This window comes from Fragaria vesca, linkage group LG6 (assembly GCF_000184155.1).
Source record: "Fragaria vesca subsp. vesca linkage group LG6, FraVesHawaii_1.0, whole genome shotgun sequence".
Lineage (NCBI taxonomy): Eukaryota > Viridiplantae > Streptophyta > Magnoliopsida > Rosales > Rosaceae > Fragaria > Fragaria vesca.
In genome coordinates this window covers 5,353,160-5,374,409 of record NC_020496.1, presented here as the reverse complement: position 1 = coordinate 5,374,409, position 21,250 = coordinate 5,353,160, and the positions used below count along the sequence as shown (strand labels likewise).

The 21,250-nt window shown below is 39.7% G+C and overlaps 4 protein-coding genes across 4 annotated transcripts; 3 read left to right on the top strand and 1 right to left on the bottom strand.

The window, feature by feature from the left end:
* Window positions 1–6,738: 6,738 nt before the first annotated feature.
* LOC101300639 lies at window positions 6,739–9,989 on the top strand. Its single transcript, XM_004302395.1, has 3 exons — window positions 6,739–6,829; window positions 8,848–9,194; window positions 9,584–9,989. Exons 1-3 carry the CDS (start codon window positions 6,807–6,809, stop codon window positions 9,817–9,819), a joined length of 606 nt encoding a protein of 201 aa, XP_004302443.1. The 5' UTR covers window positions 6,739–6,806; the 3' UTR covers window positions 9,820–9,989.
* A 1,949-nt stretch (window positions 9,990–11,938) lies between these two features.
* Window positions 11,939–14,227, top strand: LOC101299794 (alpha-galactosidase-like). The gene is made up of 10 exons (XM_004304961.1): window positions 11,939–12,094; window positions 12,206–12,463; window positions 12,584–12,761; window positions 12,862–12,923; window positions 13,017–13,177; window positions 13,267–13,352; window positions 13,486–13,544; window positions 13,642–13,776; window positions 13,860–13,914; window positions 14,004–14,227. The coding sequence occupies exons 1-10, from the start codon at window positions 11,939–11,941 to the stop codon at window positions 14,225–14,227; spliced, it is 1,374 nt and encodes a 457-aa protein (XP_004305009.1).
* A 965-nt stretch (window positions 14,228–15,192) lies between these two features.
* On the bottom strand, window positions 15,193–16,921 carry LOC101300361 (putative pentatricopeptide repeat-containing protein At3g05240-like). The gene has a single exon (XM_004302394.1). The coding sequence runs from the start codon at window positions 16,919–16,921 to the stop codon at window positions 15,224–15,226; it is 1,698 nt and encodes a 565-aa protein (XP_004302442.1). The 3' UTR covers window positions 15,193–15,223.
* A 1,626-nt stretch (window positions 16,922–18,547) lies between these two features.
* LOC101300071 (root phototropism protein 3-like) lies at window positions 18,548–20,872 on the top strand. The gene is made up of 4 exons (XM_004302393.1): window positions 18,548–18,700; window positions 18,783–18,852; window positions 19,235–20,362; window positions 20,450–20,872. The coding sequence occupies exons 1-4, from the start codon at window positions 18,663–18,665 to the stop codon at window positions 20,816–20,818; spliced, it is 1,605 nt and encodes a 534-aa protein (XP_004302441.1). The 5' UTR covers window positions 18,548–18,662; the 3' UTR covers window positions 20,819–20,872.
* The last annotated feature ends 378 nt before the right edge of the window (window positions 20,873–21,250 follow it).

The following is a 21,250-nucleotide window of genomic DNA, read 5'->3' as shown; positions in this document are numbered from 1 at the left end:
TTGGTCACCAAAATAGCTATTGACGATCTGCGAAAAGTTCTGAAAACTAGACTCTTCTAGCTTTCTGCTGATATAAAGTTCATCTCCTGGATCGTTGTGACCTGATCACAATTCTCTGTCGAAGTTGACTGACTATTCCTGGCAGATTTTCTGATTTCTTTCCTTGCGCCATATGGATTCCTTTTCCTTCAAGATTTCTCCTCTTTTGCCTCTTTTGTGCTCCTCGGCTTTATTTGTGACCTAAAAACACAAACTAAGTTAAAATCAATATTGTTAAAGGAATTACATAACTAAATAGGGTCGGAAATACATTAAGAACGTTGCATAAAATGCACCTATCACTAAGTTTGTCTCAACGGTCCCTTGGTAGGGTAAAGCAGCCACTTGGCGGCCCTCGGTAGGTCAAGGCGCCCCCTTGGCGGTCCTCGGTGGATCATGGCTCCCCTTGGGGGCTCTATGTTTTTCTCGGCATCCCCTTGGTGGCCCTAGACGTGTCTCGGCGACCCTTGGCGAGTCTAGGCAGTACCTAAGTGGGTCTAGGTGGTCCCTATATGGGTCTAGGAGGGTTAAGGTGGTCCCTTGACGGCTATAATTTTGTATCGGGAGCCCCTTAGCGGGTCTTGGAGGCCCCTAAGCGAGTGTAGGTGGTCTCTACGCGGGTCTAGGAGGGTCAAAGCAGCCTCTTAGCGGCCCTCGACGGGTCAAGACGCCCCCTTGGCGGCTCTCAGTTTGTCTCGTCATCCCCTTGTTAGCCCTAGACGTGTCTCGACAGCCCCTTAACGGGTCTAGGCGGCCCCAAAACGGATCTAGGTGGTTCGTACGTAGGTCTAGGAGGGTCAAGGTGGTCCCTTGGACAAAGGCGGGTCAAGACGGCCACTTGGCGGCCCTATGAGGGTTAAGGCGGCCCAAGGCGGGTTAAGGCGAGTCAAAGCAGGCTAAGGCGGCCTAAGGCGGGTCAAAGCGGTCACTTGGCGGCCCTAGGCAGGTCAATGCGAGCCTATGAGGGTCAAGGCGGCCCAAGGCTGGTCAAGGCGGCCCTACACGGGCTTAGGAGGGTCATGGCGACCCCTTTGCGAGTCATGGCTGCCCCTTGGTGGCCTTAGACGCGTGAATGTGGCAACTTGGCGGCCCTAGCGGGGTTAAGGCGGCCCCTTGGTGGCCCTAAACATGTCAAGGTGGGCTCTTGGCGGTCCTAGGAGGGTCAAGGCGGCCTCTTGGCGGCCCTATGTGGGTGAAGGCAGGTCAAGGCGGTCAAAGGCAAGCCAAGCAGGTCAAGGTGGCTCCTTGGGTACCCTAGGCGAGCCTAGGAGGGTCAAGGCGGCCCAAAGCTGGTCAAGGCGGCCCTACACGGGTCAAGACAGCCCTACACGGGCTTAGGCGGGTCTTGGCGACCCCTTGGTGGCCCTAGACTGGCTTAGGAGGGTCATGGCGACCCATTTGCGAGTCATGGAGGCCCCTAAGCGGGTCTAGGTGGTCTCTACACGGGTCTAAGAGGGTCAAAGCGGCCCTCGACGGGTCAAGGCACCCCTTGGCAGCTCTTAGTTTGTCTCGTTATCCCCTTGGTAGCCCTAGACGTGTCTCGGTAGCCCCTTAGCGGGTCTAGGCACCCCCAAAACGGGTCTAGGAGAGGGTCAAGGCGGTCCTTTGGCAAGTCAAAGCGACCCCTGATACGCGCATTTTATGCTATATTCTTAATGTATTTCCTACCCTATTTAGCTTCGTTAATTCCTTAATAATGTCATTTCTTGCTTGTTTCTGTGTTGTAGGTCAAAAGAGGCAGTTTTACACAAAAGAAGGCTAAAACACAAGAGTTGAGTGAAATCCTAATCAAAGGAGGATTCCTGGTGCAGCAAGGAGTCTCATTAAGTCACAGAATCAAAGTATAAGTCGTTTAGGAAACTTTCCTGTTTTGAAAAGGAAAAGTTGCCTATTTCATTTTAAGAAACTTTCTTATTTTGATTTAGGAAACTTACTATTTCTGAATCTTTCCTATTCTGACTTTCCTAAAATAATTAGGAAACTTTCTTTTCTAATGAGACAGGGAAACCATTTGCAGTCAGAAAACCTAATCCAACTTGGAATAGGAATCTGTGAATGTGTATAAAAGGGGGAGGACGAATTCTGCAGCAATCAAGGATTTTATATTTGCTAATCAGAGAATTAAGGGAGATTCTTTCCTTTAAATTCGTCATTTAAATTCTGTTATTCCCTACCATATCTATCTGATTTTATTTCCCTTGCAGGAACCCTAATTGCGCACCAAGAAATAGAGGAAAATCATGGATTTTCGTCAGAGACCTGATTGATAGCAGAATAGGGAAAGTTCTTAATCACAGGGATTTCCTTTGGAGAACAAGGAGTGTACCTGGTCCATATTCAAGCCTTATGCAATAGATTACTGCACAAGACATTTCAGAGAATTCTGAGAAAGTCTAAATCAGATTTAAAGCAATAATTCTACACCGTTGGATCACAAATCAATCAAGGGCTAGGAGGATAGCTATGGTTTGGCCAAGACACTATATAAAGGAGCAGAGAGAAACGTTTTCTTCATCTCTTCTTCGCACAGAAATCAGTAAACAACGTTCTCTTTCTCTCTTCCTTTGCCGAACATCTCCAAGCCAAGAAGCAAGAAGCCGGTGCTCCTTAGGACTTTCCAAGAAGCTCTGAAGTCCTCTAGGTGTCTGCTTTCACTCTACCGTCTCGAAAGACCTTCGTAGAACCAATAAAAGTGTAACAATGTCTAGTACTTTCTGCTTTCTTCGTTTCTGTTTTGGTTTTTGGATTGAAGTTATGAATTCATCTTTAAGATTGGATGGATGCTTTGGATTCAAAATTGAGAATTTTCAGAGTAATTTAAGCATGTGTTCGACTTGTCTATGATATTATGTGTTCTGTTTTGTTGCCTTGTTGATTCATTAAATGCATAGTTTTGTTTTCACCAAAACTCTAATCTGCAGGTTAGTGTTGTTATGATCTATACTAAGCTTCTTCAAGTAAGTGTAGATCTCCAGTGGCAAAGGCTATGTAATAATAGCCGAAACTGTGTGTTACATGCTTACAAGTTAAGCAGCCCCTTGTAAACTTGGGCATGTTCAAATTCAGAATTCTATAGCACTTAATGATTCATGTTTAGTGTAGACGGGTACTTTGAGTGACATAAAGTAGACGGGTACTTTGAGTGACATAAAGTAGACGGGTACTTTGAGTGACACAAAGTATCGATCGCAGCCTTTGCATGAAATATCTTAGGTTCTAGACTTCTCTGTGCTTATGATATAAATTAAGTAGAATTAAAGGAATGCATGACCGCTGCGGCTTGTGTTTCGAGTTTGTTTTTGTTATCACTTGGCGACGAATTTGATTATATGGTTGAGACATGTTGATATTTGTTTGACTGATTCTGAAATTGCTGGTTGATGTGTGTGGAAGATGATCACTTGTATATATTATACTTTATTTACTATTTTCGTAGGAATGTTAGAACAAATCCTAAAATCCCCCCTAAAATCGTGTAAATGTAATTGCTGTTTATATTCTGTAAATAACTCTTAAATTAGATTCTAATATATTTAGTTTTGTAAACGCAGGAGCACCCTAAAGTCCCTGGATTGATCGAACCTTATTTACCAATACTACAATTGTCAAAACAGGGTTCATAATTGTCGCACGTTCGGAAACGAGCGCGTCAACCCCTTAACAGTCCTTGGCAGGTCAAGGCGCCCCCTTGACAGCTCTAAGTTTGTCTCGGCAGCCCTTTGACAGGTTAAAGCGGCCCCTAGGAGGTTCTCAATGGGTCAAGGCGCCACCTTGGCAGCTCTAATTTTTTCTCGGTAGCCTCTTGGCAGCCCCAGACATGTCTCGGTAGCCCCTTGGCGAGTCTAGGAAGTCCCTACGCAGGTCTAGGAGGGTCAAGGCAGTCCAATGGCAGGTTAAAGCGGCTCTTTAGCGGCCCACAATTTTAAACTCCAACATCAATTCCTCTTAAGGCATCAATATCATTTATCAGACTCAAAACTACCTTAACAACTCTCAGCCGGATATGCTGCCTCGTCAGAACCCCTTGCCGGATTCCGACGACTAGCCGGAATATTCTTGCCGGATTCCGGCCACTTGCCGGAATTTCGCCATGACCTCCCCGCCTTCTTCAAAAACACCAAGTTCTCGACAACAAGCAACAAAACCCAATCTTAAACACCAATCCACCATATCACAAAAACACAGAACATTTCAATCACCCAACCGAGCAAAAACTTAAGAGATTTCTCACCTTGCTAGCACCTTTGCCGGACTGAGTTCATTGTCAGCCAATACAGCTACTGCAAACCGTGGCTTTCAACAACACACAAGCTCACCAACGCCTCCAACACCACGGCAGCAACACCCTAAGCTTCTGCTCCGCTCCCAAATCATGCCTGCTGCTCTTAAATCCCTACAAGGCGCGACTGAGCTCTACTCAACTGCTTCTAGACTCACCAGAGCTCGGAAGTCCTGCCGGAGCTCCAAGAACAACCCATCGGAAAAACTCGACGAAAACCTAGAAACACCAAAGAGGGCTTTCCGAATTCGAACTCGATTTGAAGAGTGAAAGGCATAGAAAGAAAGAAGAAAGAAAGAGGAGAAGAACCCTACCGATCATTGTCGTTGTCGCTGCCGGAGCTCGCCGAAAACGGCGAACACAGCCGTGCTCCTCTTTGTTGATCTGCTCTAAGATTGGGGTTTCAAGTGAGTTTAAAGGCTGGGCTAGGAAGAGAAGGAGAAGAGGATCACTTTGGTGGCAGTCCCGTCGCCAGGGGTGGCCGGACGGCCAAGTTTCCGATCGGAGAAGCTGTGGCTGCGGTGAGAAAGAGAGGAAGGAGAGAGACTCGGGTCAAAGCCGAGATGGGTCTTTGACCGAAAGTCAGCCTTTCAATTCTCCTTATGCTTTAATCGACGGCCACGATAAAAAAAAGAAAAAAAAGAAACCCTAGTTGATCAAATAGCAGAGATTGAATTTCAGGAAACAATCTTTTTACCAAACTTCGATAAAACGTAGAAAATAGCTCGAAGCTCCGAAAAATAAATCCGAGGACATTGGTGAATTTATATCGTCGCGTGCTACGACACTAGGGCTGTAAAAGAAGAGTTTAACATTTTGAGAAAAACTCGAAAATAAACTCGAGTGTTAAATTACCGAGCATGGTTGAATTCCTCAATAACTCGTAGAATACCCAGTAAATAGGTAAAATTTGGTCCGAGATGTTACATTAAGTGTTATCTCCTGATTTAGGTGTTTCAAAGAAACATATTGGATTAGTGGAAAATTTAACAGGAACAGGCCCCTCCTGCATACACCAAGGTATATATGACTAAGAAAAAGAAAAGAATTGTCTTTTTAAAATAGTTTCATTGTGGAGTTTAGTGTTAGATTATGTTGTTTGCTTTCATGGGAGCTACTTTTCTTTGCTTATAATGCAATCTCCCATAACTTTACTTCTACATCGAGAAGTTCAATCATTCATCCCGTGTTTACAAATTAGATTAATGACAACAATTTGTTTTTCATTGTGAGTGCTAATGTATCTAATGATCTTACTTATATTTGTTGTAGCGACCGTAGAAACCGTATCTGGGTTCTGCAACCATGCATGGAAGGGAGCAGATCTAACCAAAGCCAAGCATTGGATCCAAAAATAAAATATGATGGATCTGAAAATGAAGTTGTAGAATGAACATAATTTGGAGTTCCTCATAATCAGAAAATGAATGTATGTTGCTGCAAAATGTTCAATAAGACAGCTTTGGTTGCAAAAAAGTTCCCCTTGTCAATTTTCCCCCTTGTATTTCATTATGATCACAAATTGCACTAGAAATCAATTTGAAACCTGCACTAATTCCATTTTGCTTCAAATGAACCTAAACTTAACTGAGAATGAGCACAATCTCTCTATATTCAGAGCATTTCCAGCAGAGATATATCCATAGTGAACGAAATGATCACTGACAACATAAAAGAGAGAAGTAATGTGCTATACTTGTGTTATGTCTACAATTTTCTGCAACTCTATACATCCAGATTAACCAATTCAGTACAGTAAAGTCTAGAATGTAGAGGGCTGCTCCTTGGCAACAACCATGGGACCATGTCCCCCGTCCTTGCCTGCCGGTACATGTACACTGTCACGACGGTTCTTGATGAACTCTTGGTTGTTCTTGAGAGCCTAGTTATGTAGTGATGTTGTTGCCGGAGTCAAGGTCAAGCATCACACAACATGACTAATCAGTCATATTGGCCAAAATAGATAGAAATCCAAAAATAGATAATAATAATCCAATCCAAAATAGAAAACAATCTAAACATTAAATCATCATATAAATAAGGTTCCAGAATTGAAAATTGAAAATTTAACAAGAACAAGAGTCTTGTGTATCGACATAAAACTCGGGGGTATTCCAATCGATTCAAAATATGCTCCCTTATAAAAGAAGAATCTCGGATTTCATACAAACGTAAGTATCGAATTAAGAGTTAAGTCAGTTTACCAAAGACTAAACTCAAATCGAACAGCTGAAAATGAGTTCAACAATGTGGTACAATAATAATAAATTCCGAAAATCATCTTTATTAATTACTTAATTTGGTAACTATTATCCCAGCTCAGCTGAGGCTCATAATAGTTAAGCTGCACCTTTTCACACCTCAATATTCTCACTCTAGCTGCTCCCACTATTTAATCACAGCTCAGTCTTTGTCAGTACACTTCAACACCAACCCAAACCAGCTCCTCGGTACGACGCCGTTTTAGTCCATCTCCGATCACTCTCCGATGGCTTATTCCGGCACGCCTAGGTAAACCCACACTCATTTACTCTTAACCAATTCGCATACTAAAATGCACATGTATAAAGTTCAATACTCTTTTACATTACTGCTTTCAATTACTCGTAGACTAATTTTGGGGAGCCATATCTGCAATTTCATGTGGCTTAATCGCGATTTACATGTCTGTTTTGTATAAAGTTGTTATCTTTTTTGTGATTATGATGCTGTAAATAGATTGGTATGTTTGCATGTTTGATGCTGTGTTTATTGAGTGTGTGAATTTCTTGTAGTGTGTTTATATGAAGAGCCAATTTTTGGTGAAAGTTGGTATGAATAAGAAAAGATAAACATCTGTTTGGTTGAAGTTTTATTGGATTTGGGATTTATTTGGATTGAGTTGACGCTAAGGAAGAAAGGGTTTGTTTTTGGCTGATGGAGTTTCGAAACTGTTTGTTTGAAAATTATGGTTATAGGTGCCAGCATCATGTTTTCGAGGAAATGTTAGGGATCATGATGGGTCAAAATGTGATTTTCATGGGTGATTTGGAATTTGGAGTTCGATGTGGATTTTATGGGATGTTGGTCTTTTGGTCTTGAGAAGCATTTTTCTTTTATTAAATTGAACAAAGGTTCAAACATGTCATGCAATCGGAATCTTGGAGTCCTTTTACGATAGCAACACTTGATACATTCCCGCGCTTTTTAAAAGAAAGAAGTTCAGAATTTCGGATAAATGAAACCGTTTTGCTGAAATGGTATGTTAGAAGTTTGATTAGTTCTTGATCATAAGCCTATTTATTACATCATTTACTTTCATTCCGGTTTTCTATGACATCCTATTAACATTTGGAAGGAATTCGTTTTGTTAGTCTGATAAGCAAGTGAAGGACAAGTCAATAACTAATTAAGGAATAGTAGATTATGGTATTTGCAACACACTAGCATATAATAAGTATGGAAAAGTAGTGGGTTTCGTATCCATAGCTTATAAATGTACAGTTTTTTTGTCTGTAAATTTTGGCTTGTATATGGAAATAAATGACAACCTTATGTGAAGGAGGTACCATATGATATGGTATGTATCATAATGTAGTTCTAGTACTTTCTAATAGGAATGTGGTGTGCAGTACGTGTATTACCTTCATAGTTTCAATCTTTCGAATACCACCTATAGCGAATTACCTACCCGATAATCGTAGTGCTGTATATAGAGGAAAATACATGAAATCATAAAGAATAGCTTCTTCCATATACAAGTCCAGTCCAGATTGCTCTGATTTTAAGAAAGGAAGAAGTATGCCCTGAGAATCAATACCTTTTCCACTCTATGTAAAAACCATGTGCGCAGTATGTAAGCGTGATAGGAAATATATGATACTGCCAAGAGAAGTAATGTTCGTTACACTCTATGTGTAAATCTGGTTAGTATGATGCTGCTAACAGAAAATATGATGCACATTATGTCAGGTTCGGCCATAGGTGTAACACCTGTTGCTTTCTTTGAGAAAACCAGATATGCCGTTTGTAATCAGGTCGGTAGAATAAAGCTAATTGAAGTAGTGTCTGTCACACTCAATATAAACAAGGTGCGCCATATGTAAATCAGGCCCATAGTATTTGCCTATCGAACATGTCTATAAATATGACACTACCAAATGAACATTGAGGACAACAAAGCTTGTTAAGATACTGGCATTCCATGGTATACAAAATTTCTTGTTTCTAGATTAGTGTTCTATTTTCAGCACAGGGTTTTGCTTGATGTTGTAGTTCTTTGTGGGCTTCGGTTGCTTTGTCCATGTTTCAGTTTCTTGTGTAGGTTGTGTGTGGTTTCTTTATCTTATGTAGACTGCTGGTTGACTTGTTTGTACTCTCTTCTTATATATTGATAGATGGTGATTGTGTTGTATGTGTCGCTATTTGAGTATTATCATCAACTAATCTTGTAATTGTTATGCGGAATAAAAGTTTCTTTCCATTGCAGTATAGATGTTATTTATCTTTAGATATTTGCAATTTGTGATAGAGTTGAGTTCTTCTTGTAGTTTTGGAAAGGCAGGTCAAAGTAACGAAGCAGATCATATTGATCCTGACAAACCCATTTTCAATGTGGCACCTTTAAATAGCATGCCGTATATTCCCCCAAGCACAGAGAGATCAGGCGCCAGAGAGTCTGGTGAACAAAGGAAAATGGAGCCAGCTATGGTGCTTCTACCTTCACTCGCAACAAGAGAAGAGCGGGATAGAATTCTGGAAACCAGCAAAGGGGTTGTATTGACTGGAGTTGCTGCAACAGGACAGCTGGGACCCATAATAGGAAAGGTCGACATTGGTGAAGCTGATGACTCGTACTTATTTCGCGTATCCCTGCCAGGTGTTTCAAGGGATGAAAGTGAGTAACCATCTAGTTTAGATACTTGATGATTACTGCTGTTATTGCTAACACATTTAATTGTTTAAGATAAAGAAAAGCATCATTTCTGGATTATATGAAGGAAGCCATGTTCCCTGATTTGCATTCGTTATCGCAAAGAATAATGTTTTCTGTGATTAGATATAAATCGGTATATTAAGTTCATATCGTTCTGACAGAGGTTTGATATTATTAAATAATTATCTACTTTAGTCATGCATGTGCTTTTTCTCTGTATTTGGTAACAGTTCTGTTTTAGCTACCAATAATTGGGTAGTCCACTCGTTGTGAAAATTGTGTATTGTTCTTCTCCATCAACATATCTTGGATATTATTGACAATGTCCTGATTGATACTTTGGAATGCAGATTTTAGTTGTTCCATTGAGGCTGATGGAGAAGTGAAAATTAAAGGAGTGACTACAACAGGCGAGAAAACAGTGTGCAAGAACTCCATGGTCTTTCAGATGCTCACACAGAACCTTGCCCCAGCAGGTTACTTCTCTATCTCCTTCCACCTTCCTGGCCCAGTTGATTTCCAGCAGTTCACTGGCTCCTTTGAGACTGATGGGATTCTCGAGGGCATTGTGAAGAAGAAGATGTGATAGAGTTTTCAGCTTAGAGAGGTCTAATTTGGTTGAAGTGGACTCCACAGGGTTAGGATACACAGTATGTAGTTTAATATTGATCACAGTATGCTTGGCATTGCCGAATGTACTAGTGCTTAAGGCTCTGGCAAGTTGTTGTATGTTAGTTTTACCTTTCTGTTTGTTGTACTTAATGGTTCTCTCAACCATATATGACATAAGAAATTACCACTCCTTAAATTTGGATTGTTGATTTTGTCTGAAAGGGTCTATTTTATGGATTTGTAATCCCTGGGAATACTAATAACTAACTATCCATCTCTTTTGTCATCTCAACTTTGGGTTTTAACCCAATACCAAGTTTTGTCAGTTTAAAATGTCTGAAACAGAAAAAGAGCTAGGAGATACACACTGAACAAAAGAAGCTCATAATCTTTGTTCCCTGATTATAATCCACAAAAATAAACACTGCAAAGATTACCATTGCCAAGTTTGCTTATAAATCATTATTTAGATTAACGTAGAATCCTAGCCAAAAACAGTGGGGGTTATTGTCCACAGTTTTGGTGAAAAATTGTGGTCTCAGACTAAAGGGAACAAATCAATCAACATTTGTCAAATCTTAAGGGTCCAAATCTTAATTCCCTTGATTAATTACCCAAATCAATTTTCTGCAAGAGAGTATAAAGTTGAAACCTTTCTGTGATTCCACCGACTCATAATTCACCTCTCTGAAAAATGGAAACCTGATATTTGACCTAAGTGCTGCAGGCTATAAATCCATACCATCAAATACCAACATTTTCACTTGGGCTTATTTGATGGGATGGAATCTATAGCCTACTGCAATGTGGTCAAGTTGTTTACTTGAAGATTCCTTTTCATCTTCATCTCTCATTCCAGGCTTTACTTTCACTCTCTTATCCCAGACCCAAAATGGTTATTGTTTGTGGAATTTTTGGTGTTTAGGCTTCCTCAGCTTTGCCAACTCAGTTTTGCCACAGGTCAACAGCTTTAGAAAAGTTTGATTGGAATTCTGCGATTGTGGGTAGTTAAGAATCACCATTTATTGTTAATTAATACCAAGTTTGAATGCACTGAAATTTAAGATGTAACAGGACCAGGATTGGAATTCTAATCTGCTTATAGAATTAAATCAATACAAATCTTGAAGACATTGATAGTGTGTTCCAATGAAAATGGCTTCAGAGTTGAGATGGTGTTTTTAGTCTTAGCTACATTCCCCTCTGTCTGTTTAGATTCTTCACCATAGTCCATACAGTTGAAGTTCTCTGCTCTGCTAGTGATGAACATCTGCAGATTCCTATTGAGCTACCTATGTTTCTTCCTTACCAGCTCGGGGCCTCAACTTTCAAATCACATAGAGTCCCAATTTCGAGTAAAACAGTACTAAATTAGAGTTTTTATACATGTTTGAATAACTATGCTAGTATGAGACCAGGGTTTATCCATTTCATTGATAATGGATTTTGATCTTGTGAAGGCAAAACTCTGTCCATAATGGAGATGAATCAAGGTGGGTGGATCTTTTTAATCAGAGGTAATTCCATTTTTACTACTGTTTTCATCACATGTTCTCATTGTTTGCTTTGTATTGAGTATTGAATATAAGAATGATCCCTAACTCAATAACCCAAAATATCCACCAATATTTGTTTCACAGTCACCATTCTACTTCCAAATTGTGAGTTGCTTCTAGTCCTTGTATAAAGATGGTGCGGCGTCCCACAATTTGCATAGTTTGGTAGTCCTAATGCTTGAAGACGTTGAGTACCTTCCTGTGTTACAAAATTGCATCCGCTAACTTCTTTTTTTGATATGGTATCTGCTATAGGAATGCAATGCTTGATATTCATTGTTGATCCATTTCATGAAGCTTAAGCATTTGAGTAATGTAGTTGTGATCTAAGGTGTTCTGGTGTCGGTACCTTCTTACCACTTTTATTATTTTTAATTTCTTTCAATAATCAAAAGAGCATGTACAACAATCTGTAGGGCTGTAATACTCCTTTTTAAGTGTTTTTCATAAGTACATTTACATTGATCATCTCAAGGTAATCATGGCTATCAAAAATCTATTCAGGATGCAGCTATATATGCGAGTGTAACTTTGCAAATGACAATTGATATCAGGGTATTGTCACAAGAACTTGCTAGCACCCCACCTAGAGGTTGGAACTCCTATAACGCAATCAGCTGGACTATTACAGAGAAAGAGTTTTTGCAAAATGCCGAAATCATCTCCAAGAAGTTACTTCCTCATGGATATGAGGTGTGTTGTGTTGTTTACAGAAAGCGAACAACAAGAGTTTGATTATCTATCCTGAGAATTACTCAGAATATATACTGTGTTTATATTATACTTCATCTTTCTTGAATGCAGTATGTAGTTGTGGACCATCTGTGGTATAGGAGAAATGTGACCGGCGCTAGTGCAGACAATCTTGGGTTTGATGTAATCGATGAATGGGGGAGACCGATGCCTGATCCAGATAGGTGGCCTAGCTCCAAAGGTGGGAAAGGGTTTACTGAAATGGCAGATAGAATACATAAAATGGGTTTGAAGTTTGGAATTAATGTTATGAGAGGAATAAACACACAAGCTGTAGAAGCCAATACTCGTATCTTGGATCCTCTCTTGGTCCGTAGACTATCATAGTATATGAACTTTTGTTTAAACACAAATGTATCATGTATTGGCTAGCAATATCATTGATCTGTCATACTTATGCTTGAAATTTCATTTGTTCCTTTTATCCAGGGGAACGTTTACGATCATGTCAATGGAAAAATTTGGACTGCACAAGATATAGGGATCAAGGAAAGGACTTGTGCTGGGATGCAAAATGGTTTCATGAGTGTGAATACAACCTTTCAAGCAGGAAGGTTCTTCTTGGCAGATCTCTATCAACTGTATGCCAGTTGGGGTGTTGATTTTGGTAAGCAGACTCAACTATACATGCTTTTACCAAAAGTCTAGTAAATAACAGAAGTTAGTTACTTTGTAAAGTTGTTTGATATAGTTTTATGATGCATCAGTGAGACAAGATTGTGTGTTTGGTAAGGACTTGGATATGAATGAAATATCCTATGCATCATTGGTACGCTGCTAACTGTATCATTAATGCATTTGGTAATTTGAGAAATAGATATCATGTTTCCTAAGTATAATGTATATGTGCTTGCGCCTGCAGCTTTTGAGGAATCAAAGACCTATATTATATTCTGTATCTCCTGGAATTGGAGCAACACCTATGATGGCCAAAAGTGTAAGTAGTGTAGTGAACATGTACAGTATAATTGGGAATGATTGGGATGACTGGGGAGATGTTGTAGCCCGTTTTGATGTTGCCAGGTGACAAAATAACTTGCAGTTTCTATTTACTAAAGCATTTCATTCGATTCAAATAAATTCAACTATGTATTCTGCCCCATTCCAATCAGGGATTTTGCTGCTGCGAATATGATTGGAGCAAACAGCTCATGGCCTGACTTAGATATGCTACCACTAGGATGGCTTAATGATGGAGGTGTCATATATCTAAATATATGTACATTATTCCTTTTGTCTTATTCACAGCTTCTGTTTTATGATGCTTGAAGTTCTACTTTAGTGATGTGATGAGAATGATAACTTAATTCTTGATATGGTGAAAATGTTAGATTTCAATGAAGGTCAACATAGAGAGACTAACCTCACACTAGAGGAGCAAAGAACTATGGTATTTATAAAAGCACCAGTGTGATTTGAGTCTTAATTTCAGTTAGCTTAGCTGATCAAGTCTATCTGACTTCTGTAGAACCCGTTTATTTACACAGATGACCTTGTGGTGTATGGCCAAGTCTCCTCTCATGTTTGGAGGAGATGTGAGAAAGCTTGATGATACAACGTACAGTCTCCTAACAAATCCTACCTTGCTTGAGATCAATTCTTTTAGCTCAAATAATAAGGAGGCGAGTAAAGATGAACTGTTGGGAAACAACTTGATCCATTATGACAGCAACTTATCTAAAATCTTATTATGCTGCATTTACAGTTTCCATACATGAAATCTAAAGGACTTCGCTCTTGGGTTGCAACTGGAAGACAAGGTTTGATATGATTCTTTGGACTTCACTAATTCCTCTTTTTTCATTTCTTTGGTTTACAATTTTGATGTATTCCCTTTTGGTTATTGCAGGAGAAATATATGTTGCTTTATTTAATCTGAGCTCAAAGACGACTACTATAACCGCAGAAAAATCAGACTTGGCCAAGGCACTTCCTGGGACAAAATTGACTACCAGAGCTTCCTGCAAAAGCAATGAAGTATGGAGCCGACAAGACCTGGGGATTATAGAACACTCCATATCCATTTCTGTAGAAACCCATGGGACTGCACTAGTTGTCCTACATTGCAGTTAGATTTAGTGTAGAACAAACCAAACCAAACCAAATCATTATCAGTTCCAGCTTGTTCTTGGTTTTGGATCTTAAGCTTGAAACTGATTTTTGTATCCATATGTTTGGAGATGGATATATGACTAATGAGAATCATTTTAGTAGGATGAATAATGCTATACACTATATCAGGAAGTCCCTTCCATTTGTATGGCAAATTAAAGCTGATTATTCTTGGAGAAACACCATTATAACAGTTTCTCTCAAACAACAAACTAAATGTTTATACAAAATCTAAATCATTATAATAAGATGGTTATGTAGACATTACTGTTTGCAAATTCTGTGTCTGGAGACTTCAACAGTGTGTCACCATAATCAACTGACATCCCAAAATATTATATAATGAACCTCGACATACTGTTGTCTGACTTCTTTCAACAAGTTTGTAGTTTCCAAAGAGATAATACACTCATGAACCATTTGCCATTCAACTACAAGTCCTTACCTTGATGGCTTGATACATATATCTTGTGCAGTCCCATTTCTTTCAGTGATAATCAGAGCAATCCCCTGATTATTACGAAGATGCAAATACTCAAGCACCATATACCACGATCAAAATCAATGCTATTGCTAATGATAAACAGGCGGCATGGGAGCACATCATTGACCAAACCATTAACCATAGAGTTGGGAGCCCATTCTCCTGGCTCCTTGAGCACGAACACCTTGCAAGCTTTACCATGGCGTCTGCAGCACAGTAGCTTCTTTAGCTACCACAGCTATCCATCTCCACTGCAGTTAGATCAAACTCACACTTTAGCCTGTACAATTCACATAAGAGAGGGTACATTTTCCAATTGCCTCTCTCGATCTTGTTGTTGAGGGCATCAACAAGTTCTTTGCACTCACTCTCCCGGATGACTTTCTAGAACTTGTTTGATTGCAAGCTTTACAGCTGGATAAGAGCTGCTCAATTGAAAACCAATCTGAAGAACGTTGGACAAAGACAATGCATTATGAGCTTAACAATTTCATTTCAACTGAACTACATCCAAGACTTTTAGCAATCCTCCTATCTTTCATCAATTCTCTTGTCAGCTTTACTTCTTGCCATCTTCCAGCCCTAGCATATATGTTGGAAAGAAGAACCAGAACTCCACTAAAACGAGGCTCCAACTCTGTTATGTATCTTTTAAATTTGTTAGCTAGATCTACATTTTCATATATCTCACACCCATTTAAGAGAGCTCCCCATATTGCAATATTGGGTTGAATTGGCATTTTTTCCAGTAGTCTCACCGCCTCTTCAAACCGGCCTGCACGACTCAAAAGATCAATCATGCAGCCGTAATGCTCTACAGTTGGTGTTATGCCATAAACATCTACCATTGAGCGAAAGTGTCTCTGACCCTCCTCCACAAGTCCAACATGGCTACACGCACATAAAACCCCAATATAAGTGATCTGGTCTGGAATAACACTAGCATCCTCTTGCATTTTTCTAAAATTATGCAGTGCTTCTGTAGCATGCCCATGCATAGCTAATCCGACAATCATACTAGTCCATGCCATTACATCTTTCTTCTGCAAATTCTCAAAAATTCGTTGAGCACTGCCTGCATCCCCATTTTTTGTATACATGTCCACTAAAGCAGTTACAATAGAAGCATTTGTGCCTATGCCAGTTTTTGATACACACGAATGAAGACTTTGTCCCAATGCCAAAGCCCCCAACTGCGCACAAGAACCAATCACACCCAATATGGTAGTTTGGTCCGGAACAAACCCAGCATGCCGCATATCAAAAAACAGATCAACCGCTTTATCACCCTGGCCATATTGATTGTAGGCACCGATCATGGAATTCCAGGCAACCAAGTTTCTGTCAGGCATCTTGTCGAACAGATGCCTTGCTGTCTTCAAGCTGCCACATTTTGCATACATGTCTACAATGGCAGTTGCAAGAATCACATTAAAATCAAAACTCAAACCGAACGGATCAAACCCAAGTTGGCGAATACGACTGTGAACCCACTTCCCACTATCAATATCCCTACTTCGAGCACAAGCAACTAAGACATTGACCATAGTAATCTCATTAGGCTCGACATTACAAAGTTCCATGTCCTTGAACACCTTTACAGCCTCACTAGCTTGATTGTTCCCAACAAACCCGAAAATCAGACTAGTCCAAGCAACTACATTCCACTTGGGCATTTTATCAAACACCTTCTGTGCAGATTCCATATCTGCACAACAAGCATACATATTGAGTAAACCAGCAGAGACATACACATTCAACTCAAACCCAGTTTTCATTATGCAGTCATGAACACATTTCCCATAATGAACATCACTGACGATGCAACACCCTTTGAGCACAAATGGAAATGTAAAATGGTCAGGGGCATAACCTCTATGCACCATTTCTCTATACATTACCAAACACTCAACCGGGTTCTCGCTATTCGAGTACCCTCTGATCATTGAGTTCCAGATATAGACACTGGGCTGCTCAATTCGTCGAAAAACCGACTTTGCATAGCTGATGTCTCCAGCTTCAGAATTAGCACAGAAATCAATAACCCTACTCAATGGGATCACATTCTTAATGACTGAGCTAGTGACCATCACCCCATGTATTTGTTTCAGTTCACTCATGGTTTTGCATTTTTCTAATAGAGAAAGAATGGTATAGTAGTGCTTCTTCATCAATCAGAACTCAGAAGCTTCTGCTTTTCAAGTGCAAAACCTTATGGGGTTATATATAGACTCTAAGGTTAATATTGATACAAAGTCCTTATAGATATACAAGATATAGTAAGCAACAAACATTGAGAATCAAAAACCAAACCCAAAATGAAATCTTTCACTCAAACAATACATGTCAACAAAGTAAATAAGCAAACTAAGCTTAGAGAATTACAATGGTATTTCATATAGTATAAAAAATGATCAAAATTTTTTTCTTGTTGCTTTCAATTTAGAATGCTCTTCTTCCTCTTCTTCTTCTTGTGGTTCTCAATGTCACATTCTCCATTATAGGCCTTAGCTTCAATCCCCAATCCCTCAACTCCTTTCTCTTAAACCCTGAACCCACCAAAACACCCCAAACAAAAACCCCAAAAAGACCTCTTTTATCCCACCAATGTACCAAACCAACCCCAATTGCCCCAAAACACAACCCACACCAAACCACATTGCTCTCCAAATCTCCCCCAAACAACAACCCAAAACCACAACTCACCAAAATCCCATAAAACAAAAACAGCAACAGCAACTTCCTCTTCCTTTTGCTTCTGAACCCATCAAACCCTCCTCCCCCAAAACCCTTCCAAAACCCCACACCCCCTCCCCCGCCATCTCCGCCGCTGATTTCTTCAAGGACCTGATCCAACGGCTGAGGCAGAAGCTTGAGGTTGGAGGCGATAATGGGCACCAATCTGAGCAAGAATCTCTGCAATTTCAAAGACCCATTTGCTGTTCTCTTCTTTCTTGAATTCACAATCGGTTTCTGGGTCTGGGTTCGATGAGAAAGTGAAAAAAGATGAGATCTTGGAGCAGAGACTGAGCTTTGAAGAGAAATTTGGGTTTTAGCAATGGGGTTTATGAAGAAACAAGTGGGTTTTGAGAAGAAAGATTGGGTTTTGAAGTGAAGGGTCTGCATTGCATTAATGGGTTTTGTGCTATGTGAGCCTTTGGCTCTAAGAAGACGAAGAAGAAGAAAAGGTGACCGTTTTGTTTGAATGAAAAGCGCACCACCTGCTTGATTATATTGTCTGTTCAAGTTTGCGTCTTTATTCTTTTCTGGGTCTGCAAGCAATAAATCACTTTTTAGTTCTTGCCCAAAAAAGTAAAAATGTAAAAGCTTTCATTTTGACTGTTATCTATGTGGAAAAGTATCTGTGGTGTTTGGTATGATGAGGCATAAAGTACAACTGAAATATCTAAATGGAGATATTAGGGAATTAGTCAGTTTAGAGCTAAATGGATGATGGCTTTTGGGGGAAGAATTATGATGATAGGGAAGAAAGTGCTTCTGGGTTTCTCTAATGGAGTAGTGGATGAGATTGTAGTACATATTATTGTCATGGAGTTGGCTCACTTGGCTGCTATAAGTCCACACATTATACACCTATACCTAAAATGACAGGAAGATTGCAATAGGTAACAACCCTCATAATGGCATAACCACTCGAGACTATAATACTAAGTTCAGATTTGCCTATGTTCTGCATCCAAGGTTTGAGTTGCTGTAGGAACAATTATTCTTTTTGCCTCTTGTTCATTATCTGAAACTTCTAAACAAAAGATGTTTAAGCCGTTTGTCTTCCCTCGAAATCACAAGCCTGACACTTCAGGAAGGAGAATTGTTGATAGACAACCATTTGTTCAGGGTATAGTATCTGGTGGAGGGAGTAGCCAATGTGTCATTTGTCTGGTGAGTTCCAGCATGGTTGCCGAAACTTTGGACAAAAGGAATCAGAATTGGTACTGATTTCTCTCCTCTAATTGTTCCTACAATTGTATGCCTATACCTATAGAGCGCTTATAGTGATGTTTCTTCTTGCAGGTTTGTGCGGACGAAAGTTGCCAATGATTTGATCATACAAGTTGGAGATACCAACTTCCACTTGCACAAGGTATGTTACTGAGCTGAAAGACACTTCTAAATAAAGAATAAACCAGAACAGTCCATCTCTAAGGTAGCTAGTGTATGGAAATGATCTACATATCACTGTGAAGAAAATTTTCTTTAGGTGCAGTGAAGTAGTTTACTTAGTGTGTGCTACCTAGGAGGATTATGGTGATAGCTTCCGAATGCTGCCACAATGTTTTGAAGTTTTGAAGAAGCATTTGGATTTGGAATCTTTGTTATTGCTTTAACTCTGGTGGCTAAGACATCCTATCAGTATTTAGATTCAAAAATTGGATGAAAATATGTTTGGTTAGGAAAGCTAATTGTCTGACCTCAACTATGTTCAGATTCTTAGAAACTTAACTTCATATTCTTTTGGTCTTCAGCTCCCTATGGTCATGAGAAGTGGATACTTGAACAGACTAGTATTCCAGCTGACAAGTATTGGTGAGAGAGAAACCGGCCTCAAAATCCGTATAGACAATCTTCCAGGTGGATCCAAAATTTTTGAGTTAGTCGTCAAGTTTTGTTATGGTTGGAAGGTTGATCTAACAGCTTCCAATGTTGCTCCACTGTATTGTGCTGCACATTTCTTGGAGATGTGTGATGATTTTGAAGAAGGAAATCTCATGTCCAAAACTGAGGCATTTTTAAGTTTTTTGATATTTTCATCATGGAAAGACACTTTCCGGATTCTGAAAAGCTGTGAATCCATTTCTTCCTGGGCAAAAGACTTTAAAATCACAAAACGAAGCTCGGAAGCCATTGCTTGGAAGGCATGCACAAACCTTAAGGCGCCTAGTCATGAAGATGATGATATGCAGTGCTTTAGTTTTCTGTCAAATAATGTAGACTCAAAAGTTGAAGGTGCAGTACTTGACAATTGGTGGTTTGAAGATGTTTCAACCCTACGAGTAGATCATTTCATCGAAGTCGTTCAATCCCTAAAATGTAAAGGGATGAGAGCAGACCTTGTTGGATCATGTATAGCTCACTGGACTGTTAAATGGCTTTCAAGAATCACCTCTGGACTTGAAAGTATGATCCCCAAGCACATGACCCACCAATACGTAAGAGTTACAATCGAGTGCTTGATTAAGGTACTGCCTGTGGAAGAGAAATCTGTTACTTGCAATTTTATACTTCACCTTCTGAAGATAGGCTTCGTGACAAAAGTGAACTCTGATTTACTGAGTCTGCTTGAACGAAGAATAGCTTTCATGTTGGATCAATGTCGTCCTCTTGATCTCTTAGTTAGGAACTATGGAGATAAAGATAGTGTCTATGATGTGAATCTTGTTATAAGGGTGGTAGTGGCTTATGTTTCCATTGTTTCTAAGAGTACCACGCCAAAAATGTTTGCTGTTGGAAGGTTGGTGGATGGGTATCTTACACTGGTGGCAAAGGATGAGAACCTTAAGATGAATACTTTCCAGTCACTTGTAGAAGCAATGCCTAAAGAGGCTCGTTTTTGCGACGACGATCTCTACAGAGCCATTGACATGTACCTCAAGGTAAGTACGTAGTTCCTTTTCTCTTATAGTTTCTAGAGATAATGTATTTCCTGACATTACTTCACCAACTACTGATGTTTCTTACAGGCACACCCTAGCTTAACCGAAGAAGAAAGAATGACTCTATGTGGCTCCTTGGAATATCACAGACTGTCCCAAGAGGCTCGTGACCATGTAGCAAAGAATGATCGATTGCCTGTGAAGATTACGACACGATTTATTCTTCTTGAACAAGTGAACATGACAAGGTCAATGACAGCTATTGGTTCGAATTACCGAAGAACAAAGACCGAGGCAATTGTGAGAGTGAACAAAGGTTTAGATAAAGGACGGATGAATTCACAGAAGGAACTAAACTTGATGACAAAAGAGGTTCAGACAATCAGGGTGCAACTTCATGATTTGCATATGTGCAAACTAAAGCTTCAAAATCAACTGAAAGGATGTATCATATAGGGTATAAAGTTGTAGCTGTTGAATAATAATGTCTTAAATTGATAGTTTCAATTGCAAATTGCATGACAAATTGCGTGACAGCATTTATATGGTTCTTTCTATATGTTACTGTCCACTGTCATTAAGAATTAAGCTTTTAGTCATTATAATTTCTGATGTGAGGGGAAAAAACATGACCTTTTAGCCATTATAACTGAGATATAGACCTGATATATCTATATATCAATCCCTGACCTTAAACTTATTAGCGCAGGTTCTGCCTTAGCTGGAATGAGCAAGAGCATCAAATAAGACTCCACTCTGTACCTCATCTGCTTAACTTGACTTGCAATCCCGAGCTGGTTTAACTCAATCAGGAACAACTCTTGGTAATTCACTATTTTGATAAAACCTCAGCTATTAGTTCGGTTTTCGGTTTTCGGTTTTAATTGA

Bases quoted from the DNA above. Each gene is read 5' to 3' on its own strand.
- LOC101300639 (XM_004302395.1), top strand. From the start codon at position 6,807: ATGGCTTATTCCGGCACGCCTAG. The intron at 6,830-8,847 runs GTAAACCCACAC...TTCTTCTTGTAG, and splicing joins GCTTATTCCGGCACGCCTAG to TTTTGGAAAGGCAGGTCAAA. The intron at 9,195-9,583 runs GTGAGTAACCAT...TTTGGAATGCAG, and splicing joins AGGTGTTTCAAGGGATGAAA to ATTTTAGTTGTTCCATTGAG.
- LOC101299794 (XM_004304961.1), top strand. From the start codon at position 11,939: ATGACAATTGATATCAGGGTATTGTCACAAGAACTTGCTAGCACCCCA. The intron at 12,762-12,861 runs GTAAGCAGACTC...ATGATGCATCAG, and splicing joins CAGTTGGGGTGTTGATTTTG to TGAGACAAGATTGTGTGTTT. The intron at 12,924-13,016 runs GTACGCTGCTAA...TTGCGCCTGCAG, and splicing joins AAATATCCTATGCATCATTG to CTTTTGAGGAATCAAAGACC.
- LOC101300361 (XM_004302394.1), bottom strand. From the start codon at position 16,921: ATGAAGAAGCACTACTATACCATTCTTTCTCTATTAGAAAAATGCAAA.
- LOC101300071 (XM_004302393.1), top strand. From the start codon at position 18,663: ATGGTTGCCGAAACTTTGGACAAAAGGAATCAGAATTG. The intron at 18,853-19,234 runs GTATGTTACTGA...TTTGGTCTTCAG, and splicing joins CCAACTTCCACTTGCACAAG to CTCCCTATGGTCATGAGAAG. The intron at 20,363-20,449 runs GTAAGTACGTAG...TGTTTCTTACAG, and splicing joins CCATTGACATGTACCTCAAG to GCACACCCTAGCTTAACCGA.